This window comes from Botrytis porri (assembly GCF_014898465.1).
Source record: "Botrytis porri strain MUCL 3234 chromosome Unknown BPOR_009, whole genome shotgun sequence".
NCBI lineage: Eukaryota > Fungi > Ascomycota > Leotiomycetes > Helotiales > Sclerotiniaceae > Botrytis > Botrytis porri.
The window spans coordinates 1,479,418-1,506,279 of record NW_024066083.1 but is presented as its reverse complement, the minus strand read 5'-3'; the positions used below and the strand labels follow the sequence as shown (position 1 = coordinate 1,506,279).

The 26,862-nt window shown below is 41.6% G+C and overlaps 10 protein-coding genes across 10 annotated transcripts; 3 read left to right on the top strand and 7 right to left on the bottom strand.

Moving 5' to 3' along the window:
• Positions 1–82: 82 nt before the first annotated feature.
• On the bottom strand, positions 83–2,785 carry EAF01_007257 (uncharacterized protein). The gene is made up of 5 exons (XM_038915512.1): positions 2,467–2,785; positions 2,372–2,401; positions 2,161–2,307; positions 1,449–2,111; positions 83–1,396 (listed from the first exon to the last, which is right to left on the bottom strand). The coding sequence occupies exons 1-5, from the start codon at positions 2,504–2,506 to the stop codon at positions 294–296; spliced, it is 1,983 nt and encodes a 660-aa protein (XP_038769150.1). The 5' UTR covers positions 2,507–2,785; the 3' UTR covers positions 83–293.
• Positions 2,786–4,113: 1,328 nt separating this feature from the next.
• EAF01_007256 (uncharacterized protein) lies at positions 4,114–6,136 on the top strand (the record flags this gene model as incomplete). The annotated part of the gene is made up of 4 exons (XM_038915511.1): positions 4,114–4,735; positions 4,783–4,836; positions 4,898–5,764; positions 5,835–6,136. The coding sequence occupies 4 exons, from the start codon at positions 4,114–4,116 to the stop codon at positions 6,134–6,136; spliced, it is 1,845 nt and encodes a 614-aa protein (XP_038769149.1).
• Positions 6,137–7,179: 1,043 nt separating this feature from the next.
• On the top strand, positions 7,180–10,032 carry EAF01_007255 (uncharacterized protein; the record flags this gene model as incomplete). The annotated part of the gene is made up of 1 exon (XM_038915510.1): positions 7,180–10,032. One exon carries the CDS (start codon positions 7,180–7,182, stop codon positions 10,030–10,032), a length of 2,853 nt encoding a protein of 950 aa, XP_038769148.1.
• A 558-nt stretch (positions 10,033–10,590) lies between these two features.
• EAF01_007254 (uncharacterized protein) lies at positions 10,591–11,196 on the bottom strand (the record flags this gene model as incomplete). Its single annotated transcript, XM_038915509.1, has 1 exon — positions 10,591–11,196. The coding sequence occupies one exon, from the start codon at positions 11,194–11,196 to the stop codon at positions 10,591–10,593; it is 606 nt and encodes a 201-aa protein (XP_038769147.1).
• Positions 11,197–11,920: 724 nt separating this feature from the next.
• EAF01_007253 (uncharacterized protein) lies at positions 11,921–12,469 on the bottom strand (the record flags this gene model as incomplete). The annotated part of the gene is made up of 1 exon (XM_038915508.1): positions 11,921–12,469. The coding sequence occupies one exon, from the start codon at positions 12,467–12,469 to the stop codon at positions 11,921–11,923; it is 549 nt and encodes a 182-aa protein (XP_038769146.1).
• Positions 12,470–13,766: 1,297 nt separating this feature from the next.
• EAF01_007252 (uncharacterized protein) lies at positions 13,767–14,417 on the bottom strand (the record flags this gene model as incomplete). The annotated part of the gene is made up of 1 exon (XM_038915507.1): positions 13,767–14,417. One exon carries the CDS (start codon positions 14,415–14,417, stop codon positions 13,767–13,769), a length of 651 nt encoding a protein of 216 aa, XP_038769145.1.
• A 5,191-nt stretch (positions 14,418–19,608) lies between these two features.
• Positions 19,609–19,809, bottom strand: EAF01_007251 (uncharacterized protein; the record flags this gene model as incomplete). The annotated part of the gene is made up of 1 exon (XM_038915506.1): positions 19,609–19,809. The coding sequence occupies one exon, from the start codon at positions 19,807–19,809 to the stop codon at positions 19,609–19,611; it is 201 nt and encodes a 66-aa protein (XP_038769144.1).
• A 1,420-nt stretch (positions 19,810–21,229) lies between these two features.
• On the bottom strand, positions 21,230–23,677 carry EAF01_007250 (uncharacterized protein). Its single transcript, XM_038915505.1, has 4 exons — positions 23,425–23,677; positions 22,535–23,371; positions 21,959–22,485; positions 21,230–21,909 (listed from the first exon to the last, which is right to left on the bottom strand). The coding sequence occupies exons 1-4, from the start codon at positions 23,437–23,439 to the stop codon at positions 21,651–21,653; spliced, it is 1,638 nt and encodes a 545-aa protein (XP_038769143.1). The 5' UTR covers positions 23,440–23,677; the 3' UTR covers positions 21,230–21,650.
• Positions 23,678–23,917: 240 nt separating this feature from the next.
• On the bottom strand, positions 23,918–25,609 carry EAF01_007249 (uncharacterized protein; the record flags this gene model as incomplete). The annotated part of the gene is made up of 3 exons (XM_038915504.1): positions 23,918–25,150; positions 25,200–25,435; positions 25,501–25,609. The coding sequence occupies 3 exons, from the start codon at positions 25,607–25,609 to the stop codon at positions 23,918–23,920; spliced, it is 1,578 nt and encodes a 525-aa protein (XP_038769142.1).
• A 171-nt stretch (positions 25,610–25,780) lies between these two features.
• On the top strand, positions 25,781–26,823 carry EAF01_007248 (uncharacterized protein; the record flags this gene model as incomplete). The annotated part of the gene is made up of 2 exons (XM_038915503.1): positions 25,781–25,919; positions 25,978–26,823. Exons 1-2 carry the CDS (start codon positions 25,854–25,856, stop codon positions 26,821–26,823), a joined length of 912 nt encoding a protein of 303 aa, XP_038769141.1. The 5' UTR covers positions 25,781–25,853.
• Positions 26,824–26,862: the final 39 nt, after the last annotated feature.

Below are 26,862 nucleotides of genomic sequence, written 5' to 3'. Positions count from 1 at the left end.
AATAAGCCAAACTCTTGGCATCAAAATTTGGCACCGAAATCCAAAACCGGGCTCCATACCGGTAGTCTGCATGTAAGAACAACGTAAACAAACTCAATGTGATATAAATACTATTCTATTTCTTCTCTGATCATATCATAGAAAGTGCCGGACGAAAATTATATCTAATTCTCATACATGCATGCGCAATTACTGACTGCCAAAATTCCAACTCCTCTTGTCCACCAAAGAACGCCATTCTTGCCCTATCCTGCCTTTTGAATAAATTGTTGTTCACCGTAATGAGACCGGACTTAGCTCCCGCTTGGCCCACCATGAGGACCTTTACCACCATCAAGAAGTAACTTTGGCTTGATAAATCCTTCATCTAACTGTTTGAACCATGCTGCATGATCTTCGGCTGTCCCATGCAACAATTGACTGATTGCGCCTGATGCAGTAATATGCGTCGCTTCAGGACGACTTGTACTGCCTGAAGTTGGGTAAGGTGCTCCCATATCACCGCTATCATGAGGTGGCGATGGTCTTCTCTTCGGTGGTCGATTGGCTGGTGGTGGAAGGTCAGATGAATCGCTATCAAAGCCTTCATCGCTCGTGCTACCGGTCCTACCAAGAAGATCCTGTTCACTCTCGTTCTCCTTTCTCCCATTTGCATTAGAACCCTTCCGGTTCATGCTTGCTGATCTAGCATTTGGACTAGCATTGCCACTTGCGTAGCTTCCACGCTCTGCTTCTTTACGATTTCCTGGCCTAGCAAGGCCGTCAAGTTGCATTGCCCCATTGCTTCGTCGTGGATCATTTCCAATTCCTGATCCTGAGTGCTTGTAATAATTTCCGCCTGAAATAGCTTCAATATCGAATTCGTCATCACTATCGATTTCCTCGACTACTCCAGTACGAATACCAAGAATCTCTAACATACGTGCTGTTGTACCACCGAAAATAATGACAGTGAGAACTACAACCACAAGTACCGTTGCCTTTAATGCCCATGAATTCTCGCCAGTCATTCCGGCTGCCAAGGCAACACCTACAGCTCCGCGCAATCCAGCCCAAAACAGCATTGCTTGATAATTGTAGGGTAATTCGTCGGCAACCTCCTGGCCTCTTTTCTTTGCGCGATACCTGAGGAACCAGTTGATGAGTCTCGAGAGTGGAAATACAGCGGCATATCGTGCTACACAGATACCAATGACGGTAACTATAATAAAGAGCGGCTTAAACTGTAAGTTCTTCTCAGTGAACAAAGATAATCCGAGGTAGATGAAGATGAAATTCTCGGATAATTGCGCAAGAACTTGGAACAAGTATTTGGTAGTAAGTTGCGTGCGGCGAGACATGTTATAATATGCATAATGCTTTAAAGTGATTCCACAGAATAGGAGTGTGACGATTCCTACTTCATGTCAGTGTTGTACTTCGGATCAAGGAGTTGTTGAAAAACAAACCAGACATATGGAGACCATTAGAGAAGAAATAGCTGGCATACGCAATCAACACAATCAAACAGCTTTCAATCTTTGGAAATCTTCTGACGTATGTGTACTTCAATCCCAAGGCTGTAGCAATTCCTATAATGATTCCGATAATCAAGCTTCCGAAGAACACTGCCAAGAAAATGCCGATACCTTCGAATAAACTGAGGAGACCCAAAGTTCCTGCATTGCCACCTTCTTTATACCTTTGCGCTGTCTCAAACAAGACAATTGCGATAGCGTCATTCAAAATCGATTCTCCAAAGATTACTGTATAAAGTTTCGGGTCGACCTTATAGGTGTTGAAAATGGCTAGAATTGTAACCGGATCGGTGGCAGAAAGTGTTGCTCCAACAGATATAGCATCAACGAATGTCATGCTGACCCCATCGAGGGGAATTCTCGTGTACAGCCATAATACCAATCCTAGCACAATTGCCGATATAAAAGTCCCGGCGAACGCAAATGTAAGAATAGTTCCAATGTTGCGAAAGAAATTCGCTTGGTGTAATTCGTATCCGGAAGCCAGAATAATCGGTGGCAGGAGCAGATTGAAGAAGATCTGATCATCGAAGCTCACAAGACTTTGTATAGAATTTCCAGCGCTGACTCGAAGAATTAGGCCAATGGTCATACCTAATTGGTTAATATATACCCTACGAACCGCCCGATCAACACAACGTACCAGCAAAGATAGAAATGGAAGTTTCATGCACCGCTTCAACTTTTTTGATTTGAAGCAAGTAACTTGTGAAGAGAGCTACGATGAGTAGCATAATCAAGATGAAGAGAGCCCATGATGAGAAGATTTCCTTCTGCGATGAATCGGGTGCTATGGAATGGGATTAGTTGTCATTCGGGGATTTCCTTCTGGTGCTGGAAAGACTGTAGCATACCGTCGGGATCTTCTTCTTCGGATTGTCTTTCTATTAAAGCATACTCATTAGCTGCCGCACATAAAAGTCCCCGATTGACCGAATCGCAAACTTACTCAGAAGCTCAAAGACCGAGCCGGCGATCGCCGCAGACATGATGGATAGAGTATTATCGAGATAGCTGTTGTGATATCGCGAACTTTATCGAAGTAATGTGGTAAGGTTAGGATTGCGAAAGATTGCGAAAGACTGTACAGTCGCTCAGAGACGAGCAGCGAATAGTAAGAGAACGACGCATGTATATCTAATAGTTTGAAAGTGGCGAGGGGTGTTCTAGATGTACGAAGTAATTCTGAAGTTTGTGGGTTTCGTGGTGGAGATAGTTGGTGGAGTAGGGAAGGGTAGGTAGGTAGGTAGGTAGGTAGGTAGGTAGATAGGTAGGTAGGTAGGTAGTTTATCAAAGATTCGGTTCCGTGTTAGTACTTGGATCAAGCTATCTGACACTTCTTACCTACCATCATTGTTAGTACGCAATATCTCTCTGGCCAGATTGTCATTTTGCTGATTACAATTCAATTACGACAAAAGCATCCAAATCTGCGAATGGTGCAGAATGGATTATTTCAATTATGTGTTTAACAAACATATCATTCTCAAAGGAAGCCACAATCTCTTGTATCTTTTGTGTCTTTGGTGTCTTTCTACTCTTTTGTACTGGAATACCAGGAGTCTGATGTTTGCTTGGTTCAAACTTCACATTGTACTCTGTACCGTGTTCAACTCCGCATCCCCTCATACCATACTGGGCCAATATGCTTTGTAGTATTTCTCGCCCTCACCCTCATAGATAGTGGGGGCGGTTATGTGTGAAATTGATATAAGATTGCCATGTCGCGTTTGTTTCTCATTGCGCATACCACGAGCTATGGCCCATAGTCTGTCTACCTGATACCTGATACCTCGTATGATTTGTCCATCTCCACGAATCCACAAGCATCTCCTCTGTACTCCGTACATCGTACATGTAATAATGTCTGAGAGGCTCCGACCACCACTTTGTACGATAGTGTCCTGTCTCTTCTCGTGATTGGCTGATCACGTACCTTACAGCCTTACTTACTCCGAGTGGCGAGGCTGAGATTATCTGATCGAATCATGTCACTTGCAGCATCTCACCTAATCATCAACCGTCACGTCACGTCACATCTCATCACATCACATCAATTAACAAGGGACCTTGACTCATTCCATACCCACCCAGTACCTTCTACTGGTATGCATCTTTGAATGTCGCAGCCTCGTTATTACCTAGAAAGTACAATTCGTTCAACGCATCTCCGCAATCTACAATTATCCTGACATGTCAAGTTGTGTTACATCGTATTGACCACGCACATGTACAGATCTCGAATCTTCCGATGCACCTCATACCCATTTGATTTTGCGCACTGATCCACCAGACCATCCCAGCAGACGAAGCTGATCCGCGTGCACAGCAGCCCACTCCAGCCTCGTGATGCCTAGAACCCTTAGGAGCCAACTCATGTCTGAGACCCCTTGTTGTCATTGCGCCTTGCATCTTCATTGACAACCTTGTCGATTTATACTACCTATAACAGACCGCAAACTCCAAACAAAATCCAACAGCAAAACGACAACTCCAGTGATCCCACGGACTTGCGGTCAACTCAAAAGGGGATTTTGAGAGTCGTTGAACGGAATCCGCGACTTGGGTCTCGTACTCTTTTTCTACAACAAAGAATATGGCAGAAAGTGACACGCGCAATGATCGAGGGGAGGGGAACGATGAAATGCAGAGTGCCGACTCGAAAAGGGATGAACAGACTGGAATGGAGGACCACAAACCTGCAAACGAACAGTCACCGCTTTTGTCCGCATCCGAATCGGAAGAAGAGGAAGAAGGTCTCATTCACGGCAGCAACATATTAAATCATGTCCATGATACTTTCTCGGAAACAAAGGGGATATGGTACATGATACTTTTGACCCTTAGTATCGGCGGTTTGCAAGTCGCTTGGGGAGTGGAATTATCCAATGGAACTCCATACCTTTTATCACTGGGTCTGAGCAAGTCATTAATGGCTTTAGTATGGATCGCTGGACCGATGTCAGGAGCGTTAGTCCAACCATATATTGGTATATTAAGTGATAGATGTCGATCACCATGGGGTAAAAGACGACCCTTTATGGCCATAGGTACTGTCGCGACAGTCCTATCTTTAATTACCTTGGCTTGGGTAAGAGAGATAGTTGGTGGATTTCTAGGATTATTCAGCGCGGATAAAGAATCTCAAGGCGTCAAAATTTCAATCATCGTTGTCGCTGTTCTCTTGGTTTATATTTTAGATTTTGCTATAGCTACAGGTTTGTGCCAAAATACTAACACTAGAGAATTTACTGACATTTGTTAGTGCAAGCTGCAATCAGAGCTTATATTCTTGATTGTGCCCCTAGTCACCAACAAGGTATTTTTTGCTAGAAACACTCGCATGCTATTTCCTGAAAAGAACTAACTCCTATCTTCAGAAACTGCGAACTCATTCGCAAGCCGCGTCATAGGTATTGGTAACATTGTTGCTTACCTCGCCGGTTATATTGACCTCCCAAAGTATCTTTGGGTTTTTGGAAATACCCAGTTCAAGATACTTTCTCTAGTGGCTTGCGTGGCTCTGACTACCACTGTTACCATAAGCAGTGTTACGATCAAAGAACGTGATCCAAGCAACGAGCCAATTCCACCTGAAGCAAAATCAGGACTTATCCCATTCTTCAAACAAGTTTTCACCTCCATTAGGCGCTTACCTCCTTTAACTCGTCAAGTTTGTGAGGTCGAGTTCTTTGCTTGGATTGGCTTTTTCCCTCAACTCTTTTATTCGAGCTCTTATGTCGGTGATATTTATGTTCAGCCATATTTAAGAGAAAATCCCGATATGACTCCAGCAGAAATCGATAAGCTCTACGAGCAAGCTACTCGTGTTGGAACTTTCGCCCTTTTGATGTACGCTATTACATCGTTGTCTGTTAACGTCATTTTACCCTTCTTCATTACCCCTTCCTATGATGTGCCTTCATCAGCCGCGTCAATATACTCTCATAAGAGTTACACGACACGTTTCTCACGATTTATGGATAATCTCGCTATTCCTGGCCTGACCCTTCGTCGTGCATGGCTCATAAGCCATTTGCTTTTTGCGGCATGCATGTTTTCAACTCTCATCGTACGATCCATTACAGCAGCCACTATTTTAATAGCATTAGTTGGTGTATCGTGGGCTATGACATTATGGGCACCATTTGCTATCATCAGCGCCGAAGTTAGTAAGCGTGATGCTGTACGTAGAGCACGCCAGCACTCGGTAGTTGGCGAAGATGATTTGGATGAAGATCAAGCTGGTAAGTTGTTCTTAAATTGTCATTCCGTACATGTTTCTTCTCTGTTGTCAATTTCTAACAATGTTCTTAGGTATCATCCTCGGTATTCACAACATGTCCGTTGCAGCCCCTCAAATTCTCGCGACACTGGGTAGCAGTATTATTTTTAAATTCATGCAAAAGCCCCGTGGGATCCCAGGAGACAGAAGTTTTGCGGTGGTTATGGCCGCGGGTGGTATCAGTACCTTATTTGCAGCATATCTTACTAGTAGGATCAAGGATGAGATTGAAGTTCCCGGGGACGACAATAGGAACAGGGAAAGAGGAGAAAACAGTAGAACAAGATTTAGTAGGGGAAGCACGGAGACTCCGCTGATCCTGAGTAGTGGTTAAAGTGAGATGATGAGAACTTTGGAGTGGTTGCGAGAGAGATTCTGTGCGTCAGATCAAGCATTTGGCTCACTGGCGGGTTCTAGGAGTCGGAATCTTCTGATAGTTAGAAATGATACGCATTTAGGGGACGAAGGTTGTGGGATTTAAGTCCATGCTTTGTAATGGAAACGATTAAAATGGAAATGATGGGTGCGGTTGTTCTTTTTTGTGTATTCAATATACCAAGCAAGCATTTGAGATGTGTGTATTTTATACCTACTACGTTTTGTCGCATTGTATCTCATTGCATTTGATCGTCTAGCAATCGAGTTGCAGCGCTTTTAATTCTGGGAGTTTTGGAGATGCGTTATACCAGAAATCAACTTTATTAGATGTTCGCATGCATGTATCTATCTTTAAAAAGAAACACTTGTGGCAGGGTTTTATGAAGGAAGATGATTTCTGTGAATGATGACGGGAGTGGTTTCTGTATCTACGCTATTATCATATGACGACACACGGCAGTGATAGAATCAGCCAATATAACATCTGAAAGAACACATGTATATACACTGGATCGGTCATCCAATCCAACCAAATACTAATATGTGAATACTGCCGCCTAAAAAACATGGCATTTGAAATTTACAATCGATTCACTCAAGTGTCCGTACCTGAGCATGAATATCAATTTTGAATAACCCTAGTGGTAATCGCCGTATCCAGATATTCCCAGATACAATACCTCTTTGCTTAAAAGGATCTCTTGGGTCTGCTCTTCTTCATTTAAAAACATCCATTAATACTTTGACATTGGACTTTACAGGAGATATATCAAACATCAAGTAATATCAGAGTCTTGATATTAAAAATTTTACACCGAATCAATATACATCTACTCGTTACTTAAAATATCACCACTAAATACCCACTCAGAAGGTCTCAATGCTCAAGATTCTGTTGATCTTCCATCTACACCAATACTCCAATCTTCTACCTCCTTCGACGCGGAAGAACAACATACAGCTTCAGAGTCTTCGGAACTAGCTAATATAGATACGACGATGGATAGAAACCAAGCTGACGGAGATTTAAATGAACAGGGCGAGAATGAGGGCGAATATGAGCAAAGAGGACGTTCACAAACACCAAGAGCTAGAACTCTATCGCCTGTCTCAGTCGCCACAGACATTCCATCTAATGGGACGTTTACACCAGATTCAACATCAGTACCAACACCTCCTCTCGAAGCACTCAATCTCAACCCCAACCTTGAACCAAACCTAACTCTAGCTCATATCACTTCTCTCCCGCAAACCACTATCCTCGACTATATATCTGCATACCGTCTTGCGCGACAACGCTCACTCGAAAAATACGTTCATCCACTACTTGATCCTTCCCAAACAGTTGCGCCGGAATTTCCAAACCATATTTTGAACGACGCGGACGATAACTCAGATCTCAATTCCTCATCGACATCCACACCATGGTCGATGCCGGCACTAGTAACAGGTCCCGAACAAAGCCGTCTTCAACGAAGCCACTCTCAAAACTTCCCAGGACAATCCATCAGTCCCCATTGGCGACACCACCCAGCAGCTCTAAGCCCAAGCCCAACAACATGGCGACCAGGATCAGGATTACCTTTTCCACCACCATACGAAACTCGGGTAAACGGCGATGATAGGCCTATCACTCTAACAGAAGGTCAAGATAATGTGGCTAGAAATAGAAGAGACCGGGAAATCTCACCCCGAGCTCACAGAATCGACCCATCGTCTATCGTCGAGCTCGAGAACGAAGAACCGATTGATGTAGATTCAGAAAGCGTTCTCCAGGTTCGGATTCAAGTCCAAAGTCAGCGACTTCGTCAAGCTAGTCCTGTATCGCGTGATAGAATACGTGGTGTTCTGACGCGTTTGGTGATTCGGAGACTTGAGGATCAGGCGCGGGAAGAAGGGAGAAATTTCAATACAGAGAATCACATTGAAGCTGGCAATGTCTGGACATCTCAGACCGCTGATTCGAGACCCAGAGATCTAAGTTCTGCAAATACCGTTTCAAGACCACCAGTTCTTACATTTAATCAAGACGGTACTATTTCGCTGCCTCAAGACCGGGTACTTCTCAATCCTTTGAACAATACAGATTCGTCAGTTCATGAGCGCATTGATGCAGACACTGGAGCTAGAAGAGAACGAAGAGAATTAGCTTCTGCATCTCCAGAAGTGACATCCGTGGTTGAAGCACAAGATATTTATCCTTCTGTTGAGGGTCTACTTATTGATTTAGAGTCACAAGTTCGTGGGATGCGAAATCAAATTTTGGGCACTGATTTGACGAGACCCGAGATCCTGTCGGGTGGAGGAGTCAATTTCGGAATGGAACAGTCTGGGGTAGAAATCGATCTCGACACGATTTTGACAAGACCACCATCACAACCAAGCTATGTCGAAGATGTTGAGGATGCCGAACCATCAATGGCCGAACAACTCGCCGCATATCAAATCTCACGAAATCATCCCAATCCCGAGTCATCCAATACAAATCGTAATACCCCACGAGCCATCTCACCGCACGATAATAGCGAACTCCCAGATCTCTCTCAAATCCTAACCGGATACCAAGACGATCTCTCACGCATCACTACGCGGATCCAACTCGCTAGACGTAGAGCCGAGCTGCAACTTGCCGAAAGGAGGATCCGTGCTGCGCTTCCGATAGAAAGTAGAGATATATCACCATACAATCTAGAAAATCCACATACGCTCACGCGCGCACCGCGTTTACGACCTAGTACCAGTTTTGAGGATCTGCGTTTGGAGCGACAACTCGCTGCGCTTTCTCCTGCGTCTGCACGAAATACTATTCCCGCTCATCGACGCACTCTCTTCTCCCGTGCGCAGAGAGAATCAAATACTGCGACTGTCCGCCGAGCAGAAATGCTTCAAAGACCTGCTATCACTGCCTTCGATCATCTAGGCAAATGGCAGCTATATCTCGAAAACGCAGCTACGAGAATTGATTCCCATGTTCCAGAAGAATGGTGTTCTCGGATTGGAAAATATACATTAATCCCCTCTTCTTCTAGCACCAATTCCATCGAAGATGTAAGTGGCATGTCCCGATCCGATGAGGAGATCCTCGCTGCGTATTCTGCGAATACATCGTATGGTTTCCGGGAGATTATGAGAATGGTGAGAGAGGATGGATTGGGTGCGAGAGAGGCATGGCATTATGTATTATTGTGGAGAGATTACTTGTCCGAGTCGCCGATTGATGAGTATCATGAGATGCTGGGGTGCTGTCCGATGGATGTTTTCATGCATGTGGTGATTCAGGGATTGAATCGGGGGTTTGGGGATTGGAAAATGAGCGAGAAGTGTAAGAGAGAGTGTAATAGGTATCTGCTTACCAGAACGAGTTATTATCCTTTTCCGTCTGCTGAAACGATTGATGTGGCTAGAACTTTCGGAGATGTAACGCCGGAGTCACTTCGAGAATATTTCGATTCGGATATCAGTTTTCTGGATGAAGAATGGGATATGCTAGCCACGTTAAAAAATGAAGGATATGCTACAGCACGTATTCTTCACCTAGCGAAGAATATTGCTAGAGGAATCGCCAAGCTGGAAACCATCGATCTCAAACCACCATATGATGAGTCGAATAATGCTCAACGCAAGGATATGTTCCATAGATTGAAGTTGGAAGAAATAGCACTTGCAGGTCAGTGTGGGATGCTGAGTGCACGGGAGCATCAGGCACTCTCGGCGGATGAATCGAGTGCTGAACATGTGCTTGTGGAGTATATGTTGAAATGGGAGTTGGTGCCCGACGAACGAGATCGGATGTTTCAAGCGTTTGATGGAGGGGCTCCGTTAGAGAGTCTTATGAGTTCGAGACGGAGATGAGAAATCGGGACTGAGAATTGATAGGCTGCTTGTGCTTTTGGGAGGATAGGGTGAGATATGGATCTCAGGGGTAGAGTTGAGTTTGTTGACAGGAGATGCTTAATGCTTAGCAGGTTGGAGAGAATGTTAAAGTGACAATCCAAAATAATAACGGTGATTGAGATTTGTGGAATCAGAAGTAGATATAGATCAATAAGGATATGAATGTCACTACAAGTTTGATACAATTCCGACCTTCTCAGGTACATCTTCTAGGTATGAAGCGAGAGCGACATATTTACGTTCAAGTGTAAAGATTCGAAATTGAATCTGTTCAAGACATTAATGACCAGATGGAGTGATATTTCAATGCTGTTCCTGACTTTCAAAATCTTTGAAGCACTTAGCATAAATCTCTGCAAGTATTGCATACTGGACTCCCAGCCAAGTCAAACCGATATTTAATTCACATACATACTAGATGTAAATGAATCCCTGAACCCAGCAAAAAAACGCCTCGACTCCAAATCTCTATTCCATACATATCCCCATACCATTTCCACCCACATACCCTTCAAATCAAACATGTAAAGTCTTCTTTTCCTTCGCCTCAATCTCCTTCAATAAAGCCACCAAATCCCCTTCATTATTCTCCATTTCCAATCCCCTTCCAAGCCACTCCTTCGCCTCATCCAACCTACCCATCTCCATCAAACACTTTCCTCTCCTCCACCAAGCCTTTGCATTCCCTCCCCTCTTCGCCTCCACACTACTTTCCGCATCCAAAGCCCCTTCGACCCAATTCTGCAACGCCATATGCGCCTGCGCTCTATTCGCATACAATCCCGATACCTCATCTCTAACCAAGCCACATGGTTCCCAAAGGGGTCTCTTGAGAGCCATTTCCAAACCTAGAGTATACATTTTTATAGCTTCTCCATGTCTCCCCTTTCGAAACTCGCCATTGCCTGCTTCTCGCAATTTGGTAATTCCGGCGGAACGTTTTGGATTTACGGGGACAGGTGGAGGAGGAATTGGCGATTCTATCGCGAGGAGAGTGCGGCAGAGAGTATTGATTTCTTCCAACTCTTCATTGAGGGCTTTGGAATTGGAGGAGGTGGATAGGGCTTTCGATTGATAATCGATATGTAATGGTAAAAGGGTAAAAGTTTCCGTTTCCTCCATTTTATCGATTGCGATGGTCTGATTGATAGTCAAGATTTTTGAGTTGAGAAGTTGTCGACAGGAATCTGCTTGTCGCAATTGTGTTGGGTTATATGTGTGTCCTTAAAATTATTACCCAAGTCCAAAAGCTGTCCTTTCCATGAGGTTCCTCAGCCTCGCTTGCTTAACCTTATCTTATCTGCTTATGTAATGTTTGAGAGTTCTTTGACGTCTCGAACTAAGGACCCTTTAAGCTTCAGTGACTGTGAAGACAACAATAGGAACGAAAATGGGAGATGTGATATAAAAGTAGTATTTTTGGAATTGCAAGTTCAACAACTGTAATATTTCACACAAAATTCCTGTATTTTAATAGCATGTTTATCTTCTAGGTAAGGAAAATTGCTGAAGTTCTACAGACAACTTCGGTAAACCTTGTGTGCCATAATGCACTATGTGAACTTGCCAAATAACCAACATTTCCATTCTCAATCTCTGAAGTGAATACAACTATTCAAACGACTCAAGTTGCGCCTTCCATTTTCAGACATTGAAGATTCCACTATCTTTCACAGCTACTCTGATATTAACGTGGGCAACAATCAGAATTCAACAATTACTCACATCTGGGTTAACTTCACAGATTCATTGGTGAGATTCCATTCCTTGCCAATTTTCCATTCTATAACATGCATAAATACATTTGTACCCCTATCCATCCATCTATACATTCCCGCTTTATAACTTATTCCCCCAAAAGACCCTCGTTCCCGTGGCCCTGGAGCTCTGGCTCCAACGGTGCCTCTGTTCGTGTCATTCTATGAGGTCTGGTAGAATCACGATCATATATATACGGAGGTGGTCGTGGCCATGTAAAAGGGCGCTTAACGGCAGTTCTCTTGAGCAGATTATCTATCTCCGTCGATCTCTTAGTCAGTGACATTGTTCCTGTAGGCGTTGAAGAAGAAGAAGAACTAATTGGTGTACCCTCAGAAGGGGCAGGTGAGCCAGGGCGCTTGTTTTTGAGCTGGAGTCTTATTTTGGTTGATTTTTTGGTCGGTGGAATTGTTTCTGTAGGCATTGAAGAAGAAGTATCGACTGGTGCATCTTCAGAGCGAGTAGGTGAGGCAGCGCGCTTGCTTTTGGGCTGGAGTCTTATAATGGCTGACTCCTTAGTCAGTGGCATTGTTCCTATAGGTGTTGAAGAAGGAGCACTCAGTGGTGCAGCTGCAAGATGAGAGATTGAGGCTGGAGCTTTAGCCTTTGATTTCAAGGTCGACTTTGGCGATGTCATTTTTATCCGTATTTTGTCGTGATGATGGTTAAATTAATAGTATAATCTATTTATTTCAAGTGAATATAGATAGCTATGATAGTGATATCTGAAATCGAAATGGTATGCGGGTGAGAAGAGAGAGGTTTGAGGGTGAAATGTCTCTCATATATGGGGCCTTGGATTTCTATTTGGACTTTAGATTAAGTTAAGAAATTAGTATAAGGTAGCTCTTACCTTTTCATCCCTAGTCCGCTTGTTACTCCTGATTCTTAGCACTAGTCACAGTAGAACATCATTTTTCACGCAAAAATATCAATTCCTTTGTCATTTCACAAGTATCCTGATTTATACAGATATCTTTTCTTACAACCGTTACATTCAGAAAGAACGCAAAATGAGTGGCGAAAGACGACTAATACGTTAAGGTTTGGGCAATCATCGGAATATCGCATGCCGCAAGATTGCCATTTCTGGTTGCGAGTTAAGGGAAGGAGTTGTCCTCTAGCGAGATACCTAAGCTTTTATGAAATCTTCAAATCGTTGTGTTTGTTCATTGCACCAATTTCACATATTTTTTCATATTAAAATCCCTGTAGTACGTTCTATACTGATAAAATCATTGATAATTGTGTATCTAGAGCAGTCTGTTTTATGGCATTAACCCCGCGATTGCCTAACTACCCCACCAAACTTCAATGTGTCAAATAAAAATCTTATTTAATTCCTCGAAGTTTTTGTTTGGTAAGCTGAGACATATCATTTAGAGCGTGAAGCAAAAATTTCGATAGCGTTTTTTCAGTTTACGGATTCAATCATTATATGATAGAGGTCAAGGTTACAGACTCAATACCTTTTTGATACCATGGTTTTTTGGGGGGTAACTTAGGCGAGCCGGGTGATGTTAAGCGAGCGAGATTGCTGAAGGGTCCACGTGAAACTTTTTCCTGATGAACAAGTATCATTTGAAGCTTTGTCCTAGTCTCAACCCAATGAAATGAGGAAAGGGTGGTCGAGGTTCTGAATTGAGAAGTGTGTGATTTGTATTCAATACCGGAATGTCGGCCATTTTGGAAGCTTAAAATTGTGCGATAAGCTGTGGCTATAGCTGTAATGATATGGATGCTTGTACGACGTATGATGTTACTAGTTATCTTGGTACACAATTAATTTTCACCAAATGCAAAGACAACTTTGTGTCAATTATTCATCACATTATGGAGTGTATGGTCATGAGTTCTCCGTTTATCGCTCTGTTGATACCAGTATATACAAGAAAAACATGTTTGCCAAAATGAAGAAAAGAGATCCTTCGTGATCACAACTCTATCTGACTTCCATATCTATCATAAAAATGAACATCATACAAAAACCCAGTCTTAACTTGAGTTCCATTTTCCAACGCAAATCTGATATGACCATTTGGCATATCATACTTGTAAACAATGAATGCATCTACCCTGCCTGCAGGGTATTCATTCCAGTATTCCTCTATCTGCAAATATTGCGTCCGATAATGTTCTGGCTGGTTAGGAGGAACTCCACAGTAAATATCAGACGCCCCATTACGCTCCTCAACCGCAGCAGCAAGATATTCTTTCATTTTATCCTCATGAAAGGTCTTGCCAAGTCTAGCTTCGAGTTTCCTCGCCGCAGCGGCGTTCCATTTCCCCCTGCCTTGTTGCTCCTGCTCGTATGCTTGCATCTTTTCAAACGTGACTTTGAAACAGGCCTCAGCTTTTTCAATATTGGTAGACTGTGGCCTCTTGAGAACGGCAGTGAGTTTGTCGACTGCCCTTGTGATCAAAGTCTTTCCCTTCCTGCGTTTGGGATGTCTCTTGGAGGACTTCCTTTGCTTTGGAGCTGGAGCTGATGTTGGAGCAGGTGCCATCAAGGCAACGAGGCCTCTCCGATCTATTTTAGCCCGTGGTGCTGGATCGATTCGTGGTGCTGATTCGATTCGTGCCATTGTTTCGTGTTCTGTCGAGAATGGGTGGATGAAAGATGATGATTCGTGGCTGAGTGTCGCGCTGTGAGAAATCTAGATGAGTAAAACTATTGTGGAAGAAATAAAAGTTGTACGAATGGTAGTTTACCTCCGTATTGAGTTCTTGGGGTGTCGAAATATGTATGAGACTATGTTCTTTTCAACGAGATGGAATTCTTGAGATGGGAATATTGTGAAAAGAAAAGAGGGAAGGCGCCAATGGGGTATACAATCAACCATTTTATATTATCAGCTACATTTACGTGCTCAGTCTAGTGGGAGCTTTGCAAAGTTTAGGGCGAGGAATTAGTGCATGCTAGTGGGAGACCACTCATGTCTAGGGGATTATCATGAGATCACTTGTGTCGCATTATCCTGAAAAAAAAGTCCTCAAAGGCGGATGTTCATGTGATTTTCTGTTCCAGGGATTGGAATTTGACATATGATTGATTGTGCAGAAACTGCATAATGTAAAATTCCGACATCAGGTTACTGTCACAATTATCGTATACATCGTTTTCAAAGCACACAGATCAGTGAGGGAATAAGCATTTATTTGATATCTAGTTCTTCGCGAAATTCCAAATATTGGAATCGGCCATCCAGTGGTTATGTAAAAAATGAGTATTGTAGTATTTCATTGTCAAATTATTGTCACAATGATCATAGACATGACACAAAGTATAAATGTTAGTTGAAAAAAAAATCTATTCAATTATCTAGCTACTTGACCGTCTTTGAAGATCCAGGGCCAAAGAATGAAGAAGCAGATAGATATATCCAGTGATTCTTCTGGTATCGCTGTAGTATGTTCCCAAGATGTATAACAGTACAATTATTTGTGGTATTCCATCCCCGACTATTACAACCTCTTCTGTCCCATCTCCATCTCCATCCCATCTCTCCTCTCATCTTCAAACCATGACTGCTGGCCTACCAGGAGTGAATCTCAGACGGGTTGGCTTATATGGCAATATTCGGGCCAGGACAAAACTAGCAGCATCATCATCATCCTTTTCAGCCTTCACCTTTTCAGCAGAGATTGTTTGAGTAGAGGCGTTAGCCTTCTTGGATCCAGGGATGCGGATCGTGTACTTCTTTGGTCCATCAGCGGGGACTGCTTGAGAAGCGACAATGGCATTATTGGAGCCCGGATTACGAACCTTGAGCTTCTCTGGCTTGACTGCGGCGGCAGACTGGGCTGGAGAAGTGCTTTTCCTCCTTCTACCAGTAGCCGAAGCAGCAAGTATAGAGGCTGCGTTACGGCGTCTAGCTCTCTCATTTCTGGCCCGTATGGCCTTCATGGATTTGGTCTGAAGCCGAATGGTTGTCATAATTCCCTTTGTCAGATACTGGTTGGAAGTGATTAGTTTACTGCGTTTCAAGTCTGTTAAAATGTTAATATGATGTATTTTACCTTTGATCGTATGTTTGAAATGAATACTTCTTGCTGTCGAGATGATGTATGAATGATAGATTTATGTTTGAAACGAATTCTTGTTGCTGTCGTGATGATTGGAATGATATGAAAAATAGAAGAGTACACAGGAGCTGGATCTGTACGCATCAAAATTCCTATTTGAACTGGCATGTGACTTCCATTTTGTCTAGCTCAAACGAAACATACATCATGCACTACTGAGTGACTATATTTGAGCCACCCTTTTTGGTGTCAAATTCCGCGAAAACCTAATATATCTCTGTGATTGAAGTTTCCGGATTCAGCCAGATCTGAGCTTCGGTGGGGGTGAACATCGGAAAATTGTTATTTGGTAGATAAGAATTGTGCCGAGTAGATTCGTAGACGATCTTCTCGCAAAAAGGATTCCCCCTTCATAGATCTATGACGTGTCGCTAAAAGTGTTGTTTTGATCCTGTGATATCCATGTGATGCTTTGACTATTGAAGAATTGGTGTTAAGCAGAGAGCAGTAGTTATATATATCTAGGTACATGAAGTTCCTAATCGCCGTCTGATCACTGCATCGCCCCTTCCGGATTCAACATAGGAAAATCTCTCATTTTACTTGCTTGTCCCTATCATTCCTTAACCTAACTACGAAACCTGCAGCGTCTACCTCAATATCATTTGAAAAGGCATCCCCTAAATAACTTTGAACCACTTTCTCCTGACCGAAATGGTCAGTTTAACATCAAATTCCATTTCAATCTCATGCAGTCCTCGGTAGCAACACATCTAGTATCTACACCCATTATATTGACCTGAACAGCATCTAACATGCAGCAATCGACCTCTCTCACTGTCTTTCCGCATCTTCCCTCAATGTTTTCTCCAAGATCGTTTTCGCAGCCTTCTTTTGTGGTGAAATTCTCCAGCGAAGACTCTTTGCCAAGACGATCCACACCGAGTCCTCTATTTATCATCCTCGCCGTCCCTCTACCACTTACAGACCCTCGAATACATCCATACGAGCTCAGTATACTACTTGAGATTATTTCCAGTGAACATCTCTAAATTTTATACAACGGGATGCTATATCGGACGTTACGAAAGGCAATAGAGATAGAGCTCTAGGGGAAAACACAATCATCTTGTCATCAGCTCTTCTTACTCAATAATTCGTCTAATCGATATGGTGCGCATGCTATTCAACGTGCTGGAGCATGGAGAATACAAAGAAGCTGCAGAACTTGAAGTTCACTGTAAACGACGGGTGGCAATCACAGATATTTCTTTGGGAGGGAGGCGCGGCAACATAGGCGTATCACATCTAAAGTGAGTAGAGGGAGATCTAACAGCACGTCATACCACATAGGAGCAGGAATAGCACTATTTAGTCAACCAATCCAACCGAGCCCGACATCTAGAGAAGTCTTTCGTATCCATCGTAACACAAATTTCAAGCACATCTCAAGAAGTTTAAAACCTATTCACACAGCCTTCTAGTACCTAATCTTCTCATCTCCCTGCACAGCTAAAGGCCCCCGATATCTCATCTCCCACCTCCCAGGTACCCAAACGCCTCTTAAATCCCCTCCCGACCCAGCACAAATTTTTGCACCATAGGTTTTACCTATTCGCCGCCGCAGGAGCCAGCATTCTTCCATGCACATTGTAGGCGCCGGCACACTTCCCTGCATCTTAGTTCCATTCATCGACAGCGGTATGTCAAAAAAGAAAACATTCCCAGGTCCAAAGGTGAGATTGAAGATCTCTGCTTTGGGTGCTAGGAGTGGAAGGTTAGTAGTCCAATTTGAAAAGGCGAGAGTAGTTACTCCGAGCATATCAACTGATCCATTTACATTGGTGCTTTTGACCGCTGAAGATTCGAAGTGGTATATTGGATTGGGCACTGGTAACGAAACTGAGAGCATCGGACTCCTTGGACTCGTTGGCTAAAAGGCAAGTACTTCACACTCCAGTTTTGAAGCGGAATGCGAATGGAACTGATCTAGCATTATGTTTAGATACATCGAGAATCTTGAATTCTCACCTATTTGCTCCAGCATCCCATCTCAAAATGTCATCTTTACCAACTAGCTCCAAGGAGTTGTAGCGAATCTACATTTCGTTGTTAGTATTTGATCGGAACCTCGATATATGAGATGTCCCCCAGAATGTAAATCCAACAATTTATCCCTTACGCTACCATCAAAGACCAAAGAAATCAAGTGCGATAGAAAAGAAAACTTACCTTAACAAAGCAGCTACCAACGTTATTTCTGAAGTCATGTATACCAATCTTCTTCTACTTCCAATGTTTCTTTGCTCCGAGCTCCGTCGCGGCGTCCATATTAAAAGGGGTGTAGAAGACTTCTGCAGATAGAACCATACAAGTATAAGGGCTAGTTTGAATGCACAAATCCGATTAGATTTCGTTGAATAATTCGCTCATTTTAACGACGGATTTTGGATTTCTATAAATATTTTTGTTTTTAATTTATTTAATATATTAAATAGAATGAAAGATGTAATTTTAAAAAAAGATATTAAATGGTCTATTAAATGTTCCGTTTATTGATATTAAAATATAAGAACACAAATCGAAAATAATAAATAATAAATAAAAGAAATAATTATTGTTTTTAATTAATCGAAAAATCTATGAATTTATAAATTCTTGTAAACATTTATAATCTAAAACTTCAACAAATATAATTTAAAACTTTAATAAATATAATCTGAAGTTTTAAGCCCTTTAAATTAAAGTTTATATTTTAATTTCAATAAAATAAAATACTATTCTTATATTTATATAAAATAATACAATTAAAATGAAACTGTTTTTATATTTGCTTATTTAAATATTTAAATAATAATAAAAAAATGAAAATTCGGATTTCTCTATATGAAAATGTATAACTTATATATTATATACATATTTTACTTTCTCTTATTTCTATAGATTTTTATCACAGAATTCACTGTCTTGTACACCACCAACACGTGATCAAGCCTTACACTCCTTCGAAGTGCTTGCTCCTATGATTATAAAACGCTCTTTTATTATTAATATTAGAAAACCCTAATATCTAATTAGGCGACTCCGTTCAATCCAGGTATATAAGGTAGGTATGATCCTTATGATCAAACCTCAAGTCAATCTAGTTTACTATCATCATATATACCTATTTCCTAATCAAAGTGACCAAGTGACATAGCTATCCTCCGTGACAATTTTATATTAAAATCAATATATAAATAAAAGAAACGAAATATAGGAATCTGTTTTTTTGAAACTGAAAAAGTATTACTACAGAATTTGTTATAATAGAAAAAGACGGATTATTCAATGGATTCTGACCGGAATTGACATTCAAACGAGCCCTAAGACCAACGTTTTTCCAGAAGTCTTGCAACTTAGTATGATAGAAACCAGAGTCAGTTTAGTTTCTGCAGGCTAAACTTTATACAAAACAATAGATGATAAAATTTTGCCTGGGAAGAGAATTTAAAACGCGTAGATATAGAAGCGACAAAATCATGAAAATTAGAAGATAAAGGGTTTGAACACATACGCCCATTTCATTTGTGCTCTAATAGCACTGCACATAACGCCCTGTAGTTGTCTTGCCTGCTGTATTACATCCAAGCGATGTGGATTTGCTGCAGCAGTATTCGTTCTTGGCTTAGCTGCTACTTTCGCAATCTGTACCTCGAGCCTTGCATTCTCCGTAGCATTCTCTTCGTTCAGAGTCTTTAGCTTGTCATTTTATTCCTCATATCCAACTTGCAGCTGTTGATAAGCACCCCTAAGATCCATCAAAAGCTGCACAACTTCCAAATACTTCTTTGAAATCAAGTCACCCTCGCTGAGAGATATATAATCTTTGACAATGGGCTTCGTTAAACCTTGCTTCTTGGGAGAACCCAAGAATGAAGACATGCCCGAGGCAGCGGGACGTTTCAACATATTCAGATTCATTTGCGTTTCCAGTGGCTGATCGATTTGTGATGGGAGTAAGGTTCCAGTGTTACAAGAAGGTTCTGGTGAAGAGGTGAGTGGAAAGTACTTAATATAAGTACATTCAAGTGCGCGGTATCACAACAGCTTCGACAGCTAAATATATAGCTCGAGGAGCCTCGGAAGAGGGAAGAAGCTATGCCGAACAGCAAAATACACGGACCAATAGAACATAACCTACACTACGAGAACTAAACACAAAAATACCTTTATGAATACCAGCTCAAATATTCTACAATTGTTAAAAAGTGCATTCCAGGTTGGGCAATGAGGATGTGCATTTCAAGATCAATCAATTGTATATTGGATTCATGAAAGTCTTTGAAACATTGGGAATTGTCCCTTCGATCAGTGCGCTCGCTAGTGACAATGTTCATACCACGTTGGTGAGCTGATAGGGATAAGATGAGTCGCATGCTTTCCTTAAGTTGTGCGGGATGTTTGATAAACACCCCTCCCCATAACACATACTTGATACACATTCATACCATATTTTCCAAATCCCTTTTATACCAAAAATCGCTTTTTTGGCCTATTAATATCTCTATCAATATATAATCTAATTTAATAAAAATTTGAATATATATAATTTAAGCCATTTTAGGCTTATTCTGAAATTTTAGATTTTTAGGATTTTTCTATATTAAAATCTAGAACTTTAAAATATCGATTTTTTTAATTTGTATAAGAATTACATATAAATGTAAAACTTTTATAAAAACTTTAATAACTTTTTAATAATAATTATTAAAAGAAAACTGTATATCTTTTTGAAAGTTTTGAATTTAAATTCATATAGAAATTCAAAAAAAAATTCAAAAAAATTAACAGATATAAAGATATAGTATATAGTGAGTTTAGAGTAGTATAAATAATCCCTGTAATTTTGAAGGGTTTCTTTTAAATATCTATTTATAGGAAATTTTCTTTTTTTTCTAAATCCTTCAAAATAAATATATTATAAACTTTTATAATAAAACTTTTTAGTTTATTTTTAATAATTTTAATTAAAAAGTTATTAAAGATTTTGTAAAAGTTTTAAATTTATATGTAATTCCTATATAAATTTAAAAATCAATATTTTGAAGTTTTAGATTTCAATATAGAAAAATCCTAAAAATCTAAAAACTTCAGATTAAATTCAAAACGATCTGAATTATATATATACAAATTTTCAATAAATTCTATTTATAAATAAAAGAGTTAAAAATTCCATTTTTGGTGTAAAAAGTGGCCCAAAAGGGGGGTGGCCTGAAAGTAGGGTACCCGACTTACAAACTTCTTTATCAATGGAGCTATCTACTTCTGATCTCAATATTGAATGTTATTAAATATTTCTAGAAAAAAATAACTCTGTTATTAATATACAGGAATTCGATAAATCACTTTCAAAGCAGACAACATCGATGATAATTTCCTTGGAATTATGAGGAATTTGCAATGAACATGATCGTTAAATAGCGTTTTGGAAAGTTTACTGGAAATTCGCGTGATATAATGTGGCATTGAGTGAAGTAGGAAAATGTATTCGTGGGGCGAATTAGAAACCGCCTAATTCAAGCCGCTCTTTCACGAGAGGAGAGATGGTATAGATTATACACGATTGCATCGAATAAACACTATTTGACTTATAGTATAGCGAAGCATTTGAAGCACACCGAAAAGTAGAGAACCCCGATTGCGAAAACCCCAAATGCAAATTCCTGGCCGTTACCATGTGAAAAAAATTGCTCCTTGTAGAACTTTTAATTCCCCAACACCTGCTTCCTATGCCCGATTTCCCGTATGTATCATATAGATGGAGCTACCGGCTTCCCCCCTTCAACTATGATCTGTTCATCGATTCGCTTCTCTACATCTCCGTACTCGAGGCGTTTGTAGGTAACTATCTTGGCTTCATTCATATCGATTTCGAAAAGACGGATTCGGCGATGGTAGCCTCCGTACCCTCCATAACCTCCAAATCCTGCACCGCCACCATAACACATCCAAAGAGCTGGGCTTTCATCCTCTTTCCGAGAAAGAGAGCAGTATTCATTTGCATGATCACTATATGTCTAATTAGCATAGCCTAGTAAGCAGCAGATGTAATACTTACTGTCCACAGCTAACCATTACGACACCCTGTTCTACAAGTGCATCTCGGAATCCAGAATTAAAACCGGGAGCAGTGACGCCTTCTCTCCACGCGCCCTCTTTATCAAGGGTATCATCCCTATACTCTGGAAGCGGTATATGAATAAAGGCTAGATCCATATGAATATGGGAATATCCTTCGTGGGCTTTTTTCAGACTCGAAGCAGTTTGTTTGAACCAATCAATCTGGTTCTTTTTCAGCCAATCATACCCCTTAAATGATCTCTCATCTGGTGAATAAGAATGTGTATCCAACAAGTAGATTGTCAGAGCAGAATGCTTAGAGCCACCCTGAGCAAGAACTTCAACAAAGTAGTTTCCCACCCCTTCGAGTTCTTCTGGGCCAGCTTCCGATAACGAGTATGGCAGAGACTCGATCAATGCCATCTGTTGAGCTCGGGGTAAAGAACCCTCATCATCATGATTACCAAAAATTGTCGCAAATGGGATTTTGCGTTTAATAAACAATTCAGCATATTTGAAAATGGCCTAATTCTGTTAGACGATGGATAATTAGACTTTGTAAGGGCCTTCTTACACTCTGTGCATCCGGCGCCGTCTCTCCATTGATTTGGTCGCCGCTCAGAATAATCAAATCTGGCTTTTCTTCATCAAGTAATCTTCCAACGAATTCCAATGTTCTAGGATCAGCTTCACATTTACCACCACCTTCAGGCATTGCATCTCTACAATATCCAGTCCCTGTACTCAAGTGTAAATCTGCCGCTTGTAGGATCTTGAATTTCCCATTATCCCTTATGCGAGGCGTTGGCTTGCTTGGCATTATGAGCTTGCCTCTTCGTATGCTAAGTCTGGCTTCTTGGATCTCCCCAGAAGAATCTAGCAATAATGGTGTGCCAGTCATTTCCCATCCATCTCTTGGATCCACAGCGTCTGCTCCGAATAATACATCCACAGAAGTGACTGCCTCATTCGAATCACTCGCGTGGCGCTTTGCAGACCGTTTCAGCCATAATCCAGCAGGTCTTGATTCCCATCTCTCATCGCCCTCGCCTTTTGTTGCAGTCGCTGGATCCAGCCTCCCCACACTAACATCCACAACAACCTTATCATCCGACGTAAGTTCCTCCTCTTTCTTTCTTTGCACATGCATGTAAGCGCTATTCACCCAACCCTGTCCCAAATACAAGTCCTTCTCGATACGATGCCATTTATCCGAATCCAGCTTACAGCTTGCGAAAATATTGATTTTCGAGCATTTCGTGACAGTGATATCGGTGATCACTAGGCCCGGATGATGTGCTGGCATATAATCATGAAGCGCAGAAGGTAGAACCCGGTATCGATTATCTAGGAACCACAGGACGATTATTGTAAATAGAGCAAGCGCACCGAGTTGCGTCGCTGTGCGAACCTATTTAGGGTGAGATGAGTAGGAGATATAAAAACTTTAAAAGGTATACCTACGATTCTTCTCGTCATCTTAACAAGCTGTGGTTCTATTGACCTATGCGCAAACGGCTTCTAGCTCACGCAGTTTGTTAAGCTTGTCTTGATGGAATGATTTAGGTGTCCCATCCATAAAGTTATTGATAGGTCATTTCAATATCAATGGTTAGGTCTTCCAATTGCAAGACTCGCACATTAATAAACAAAAAAAGGGGAAGCGGATTGAAAAAGTTAAGGGAGACTTTGATGATTGCATTGTTAGTCTATTCACGGGTAAGTTCTTTGAAGATCTGGGGTATGAGCAACGCTAATCCTAATTGGTCGTTAGTGTCCCGTAACCTTAACCTGACAAACTTAATAAATTTCCCTAACACGAGACGAATGCATGGGAAGCGGGAGCGGTTGTTCCACAAGAATACTGAAACGAGGTTTGTTATAGTAGATTGCTATTTCTTATATATACATCTATCTTGATACATTGATACAAAGATGTTACATATTACAAAGTTTGTTAAACATTCATATCCATCTTCTTCCAGACTCCAACAAATCCTCCACCCGTTATTCTATCTCCAACTTTAGGTCTACATATCATTTCCCATCCTGACATATCAGTGTGATCACTCGCTTCTCCTGTGCTTCCTTGGACAGTGACACTTTCAGATTCGGATGTTTCCACATCTTCACTGGTCACCTCATCCTTGCTTGAAATCTTAGTGAGCCATTCATCAACGGCAGATACAGTTTTAGATCTATCCTCTCTCTCCATTTCCTCAACTTTGGCTTTCATCTCGGCTTTGATCAGTGCTCGAGGCTTTGCTAATCTCACTTCCCATTCTCGCCCTCCTGTGCTAAGTTGCGACCCCAGTTCCAACACCCGATCCAATACGAAAGGCAATTTCTTCCCTTTTACAATTTCCAGACACTTCATGTGCTGTGTGATACTAGGGCACCATGTGATTAAACGCCCATCAGGTTTGATGCATTTTCCCACGATTTCCATTTCATCTTGTATACCGGGTATATCTAAGATGGCGTGATCGAGGAAGACACCTTTGGTCTCTTCCAAACGTTTTGAAAGGTAATCATGAATACTACCAACGTGAAAATCGATGTGAGGGAAATAAAGTCCATGCCGGTAGTTTCTTACAGTTCTCTGTGCATATCTCGAGTGGTGTTCATCCGCATCTAGGCTATGAATCACGGCTCGTCGCTGTGAACGCCATTCATGGTATAGATCAGTCATTTTCACATTTCTCGCCCCAAACTTGCCTCCGTATCCGTAAATATCGTCATCTGGGGTAATCTTGCCCTTTGTTTTAGGAAGCCTCGGTATTGGCGGAGCCCTTGTGTTTGCTCCATGGATCGCTCGAGCAAGATGCAAAGTCAATGAGCCGGCACCGGTACCAGCCTCGAAAATCTCCAGTGTTTCATTATGTTGGTCCACGAAATCCCAATCCTCCAATAATTCTGCGTCTGTAAGTTCCGTCGGCTTTTCAGGGAGTTCCTTGTTCTCTTCCAACAGTTCATCCTTCTCTAGAATATCTGTGGACTCCAGATTTTCACTTTCAGGAGACGTTGCCGGCTTCAAATCACCTTCATCTTGCGAAACAACACGTTCATTAAGTGGCCTATTGGGACGAAGCCTCTGAACCTCTATAGTAGTTTCAGATTGCTTAGATGGTACTGCCGCAAAATTGAGGTCCAGTAGAGAAACAATCAAGCTTGCATCTGAGGAATAAATCTATCAAAATCAACCATTGCACCATAAATTTCCAAACAAAAGAACCTACAGGTGTCACAATCCGCGGAGCATTATCACAATATTGACCCAGTGTAGGTTCATAAATGCGAAATAATGCTCTTCTACCACCAGCCACTACAGATCTGTATGGTTTTCCAATAACATCATCTGCCACGACTTTTCTGTGATCCCTGAATACAAGAGATTCACCTCGTTTTAGAGGCTTTGACAAAGTGGGTACAGCCTTTGGATTTGTCTCCGGCTTCAACAGAACAATGTCGTTGGCTTTCCAAAATAATCGAAAAATCAGTAAAGCTGTGAAATTTGAAGATAGAAGATATTGTTCCTACCTCTGACTAATCTTTGAGTGAAAGACCGACGACTACATGGTGAACATATTGATTTGTAGGGATATATTCTCCTAGTACCAGAAGATATGGCACGTTGAGTTGTTGACATCGTGATTTTTCGAAAAAATTTGATGTTTGACTTAACAATTTTGGTGTCGATGGCTCCCGCTTTTCACATGCAACCTGCTATGTCCACGCTAGCGGCCGCATGATTCACAAGGGTCTCAGCTACCTAGTAGCTACCACCGGAAAGCCGAAGATGCCTGTCATCATACTTCACCTCACCTCAAGAACAAATCAATCAATTAATTCAAATCTATCTTCAAAACTGGCACATCATATAGTCATTGAATATGTATACGGAAATTGAAGGAACCCATAAGATTGGTTCTCAATCTCTCTATACCAAAACTTGGAAAGTCCGTTGACCCCTCCCATCTTTAGCTCATTCTCAATCCAAACTAACTTAACCTCCAGCCTAATATTCCTCCTGTAGCCAAACTGATTTTCATCCATGGCTTCTCCGACCACATAAATCGTTACTATATTCTCTTTCCCACACTCGCCTCACGCGGAATCGAAGTACACGCTTTCGACCAAAGAGGATGGGGTCGTAGCGTCACAAAGCCCTCCGAAAAAGGTCTTACGGGTCCAACTTCTCTGGTCATCTCTGATATCGTTTCGTTTATTAAGACACAATTACCTTCTCTAGTTCCAGTCTTTTTGATGGGCCATTCAATGGGTGGTGGTGAGGTTATTACGTTGGCTAGTGATCCACAATATGCGGAATTGATGAATAGCATTCGAGGCTTTATTTTGGAGAGTCCTTTCATTGCCTTTCCAAAGGGCTTCGAACCGAGTTTTCTTACCGTATTCTTTGGACGATTGGCGGGCAAATTGCTACCCCATAAACAAATGGTGAATAGACTTCCACCCGAGAATCTTACCAGAGATCCCGAGGTTATAAAGTCAATGGACGAGGATACGTTGATGCACAACACGGGAACACTAGAGGGATTAGCTGGAATGTTGGATCGAACTGCTGCAATGAATCAGGGAAAGACGAAGTTAAATCCTGGCGTCAAAAGCTTGTGGTTAGGGCATGGAACGGAAGATAAAGGGACGAGTTTCGAGGGAAGTGAGAAGTGGTTTAATGAGCAGACGAGTTTGAAGGATAAGGAGTTCAAGAGATATGAGGGATGGTTCCATCAATTGCATGCGGATTCGCCTGATAACCGCGAGGTTTTCGCTAAGGACGTTGGGGATTGGATCTCGGCTAGATGTGATGAGGATGCTACTAAAGCGGGGCAATCGAAGTTGTGATCTACGACACTCCAACGAAATTGTAATGGCGTTTTTGGG

Bases quoted from the DNA above. Each gene is read 5' to 3' on its own strand.
- EAF01_007257 (XM_038915512.1), bottom strand. From the start codon at position 2,506: ATGTCTGCGGCGATCGCCGGCTCGGTCTTTGAGCTTCTGA. The intron at 2,402-2,466 runs GTAAGTTTGCGA...ATGCTTTAATAG, and splicing joins CTCGGTCTTTGAGCTTCTGA to AAAGACAATCCGAAGAAGAA. The intron at 2,308-2,371 runs GTATGCTACAGT...CCCATTCCATAG, and splicing joins CGAAGAAGAAGATCCCGACG to CACCCGATTCATCGCAGAAG.
- EAF01_007250 (XM_038915505.1), bottom strand. The intron at 22,486-22,534 runs GTAAGAAGGCCC...TAACAGAATTAG, and splicing joins CGGCGCCGGATGCACAGAGT to GCCATTTTCAAATATGCTGA. The intron at 21,910-21,958 runs GTAAGTATTACA...TTAGACATATAG, and splicing joins GTAATGGTTAGCTGTGGACA to TGATCATGCAAATGAATACT.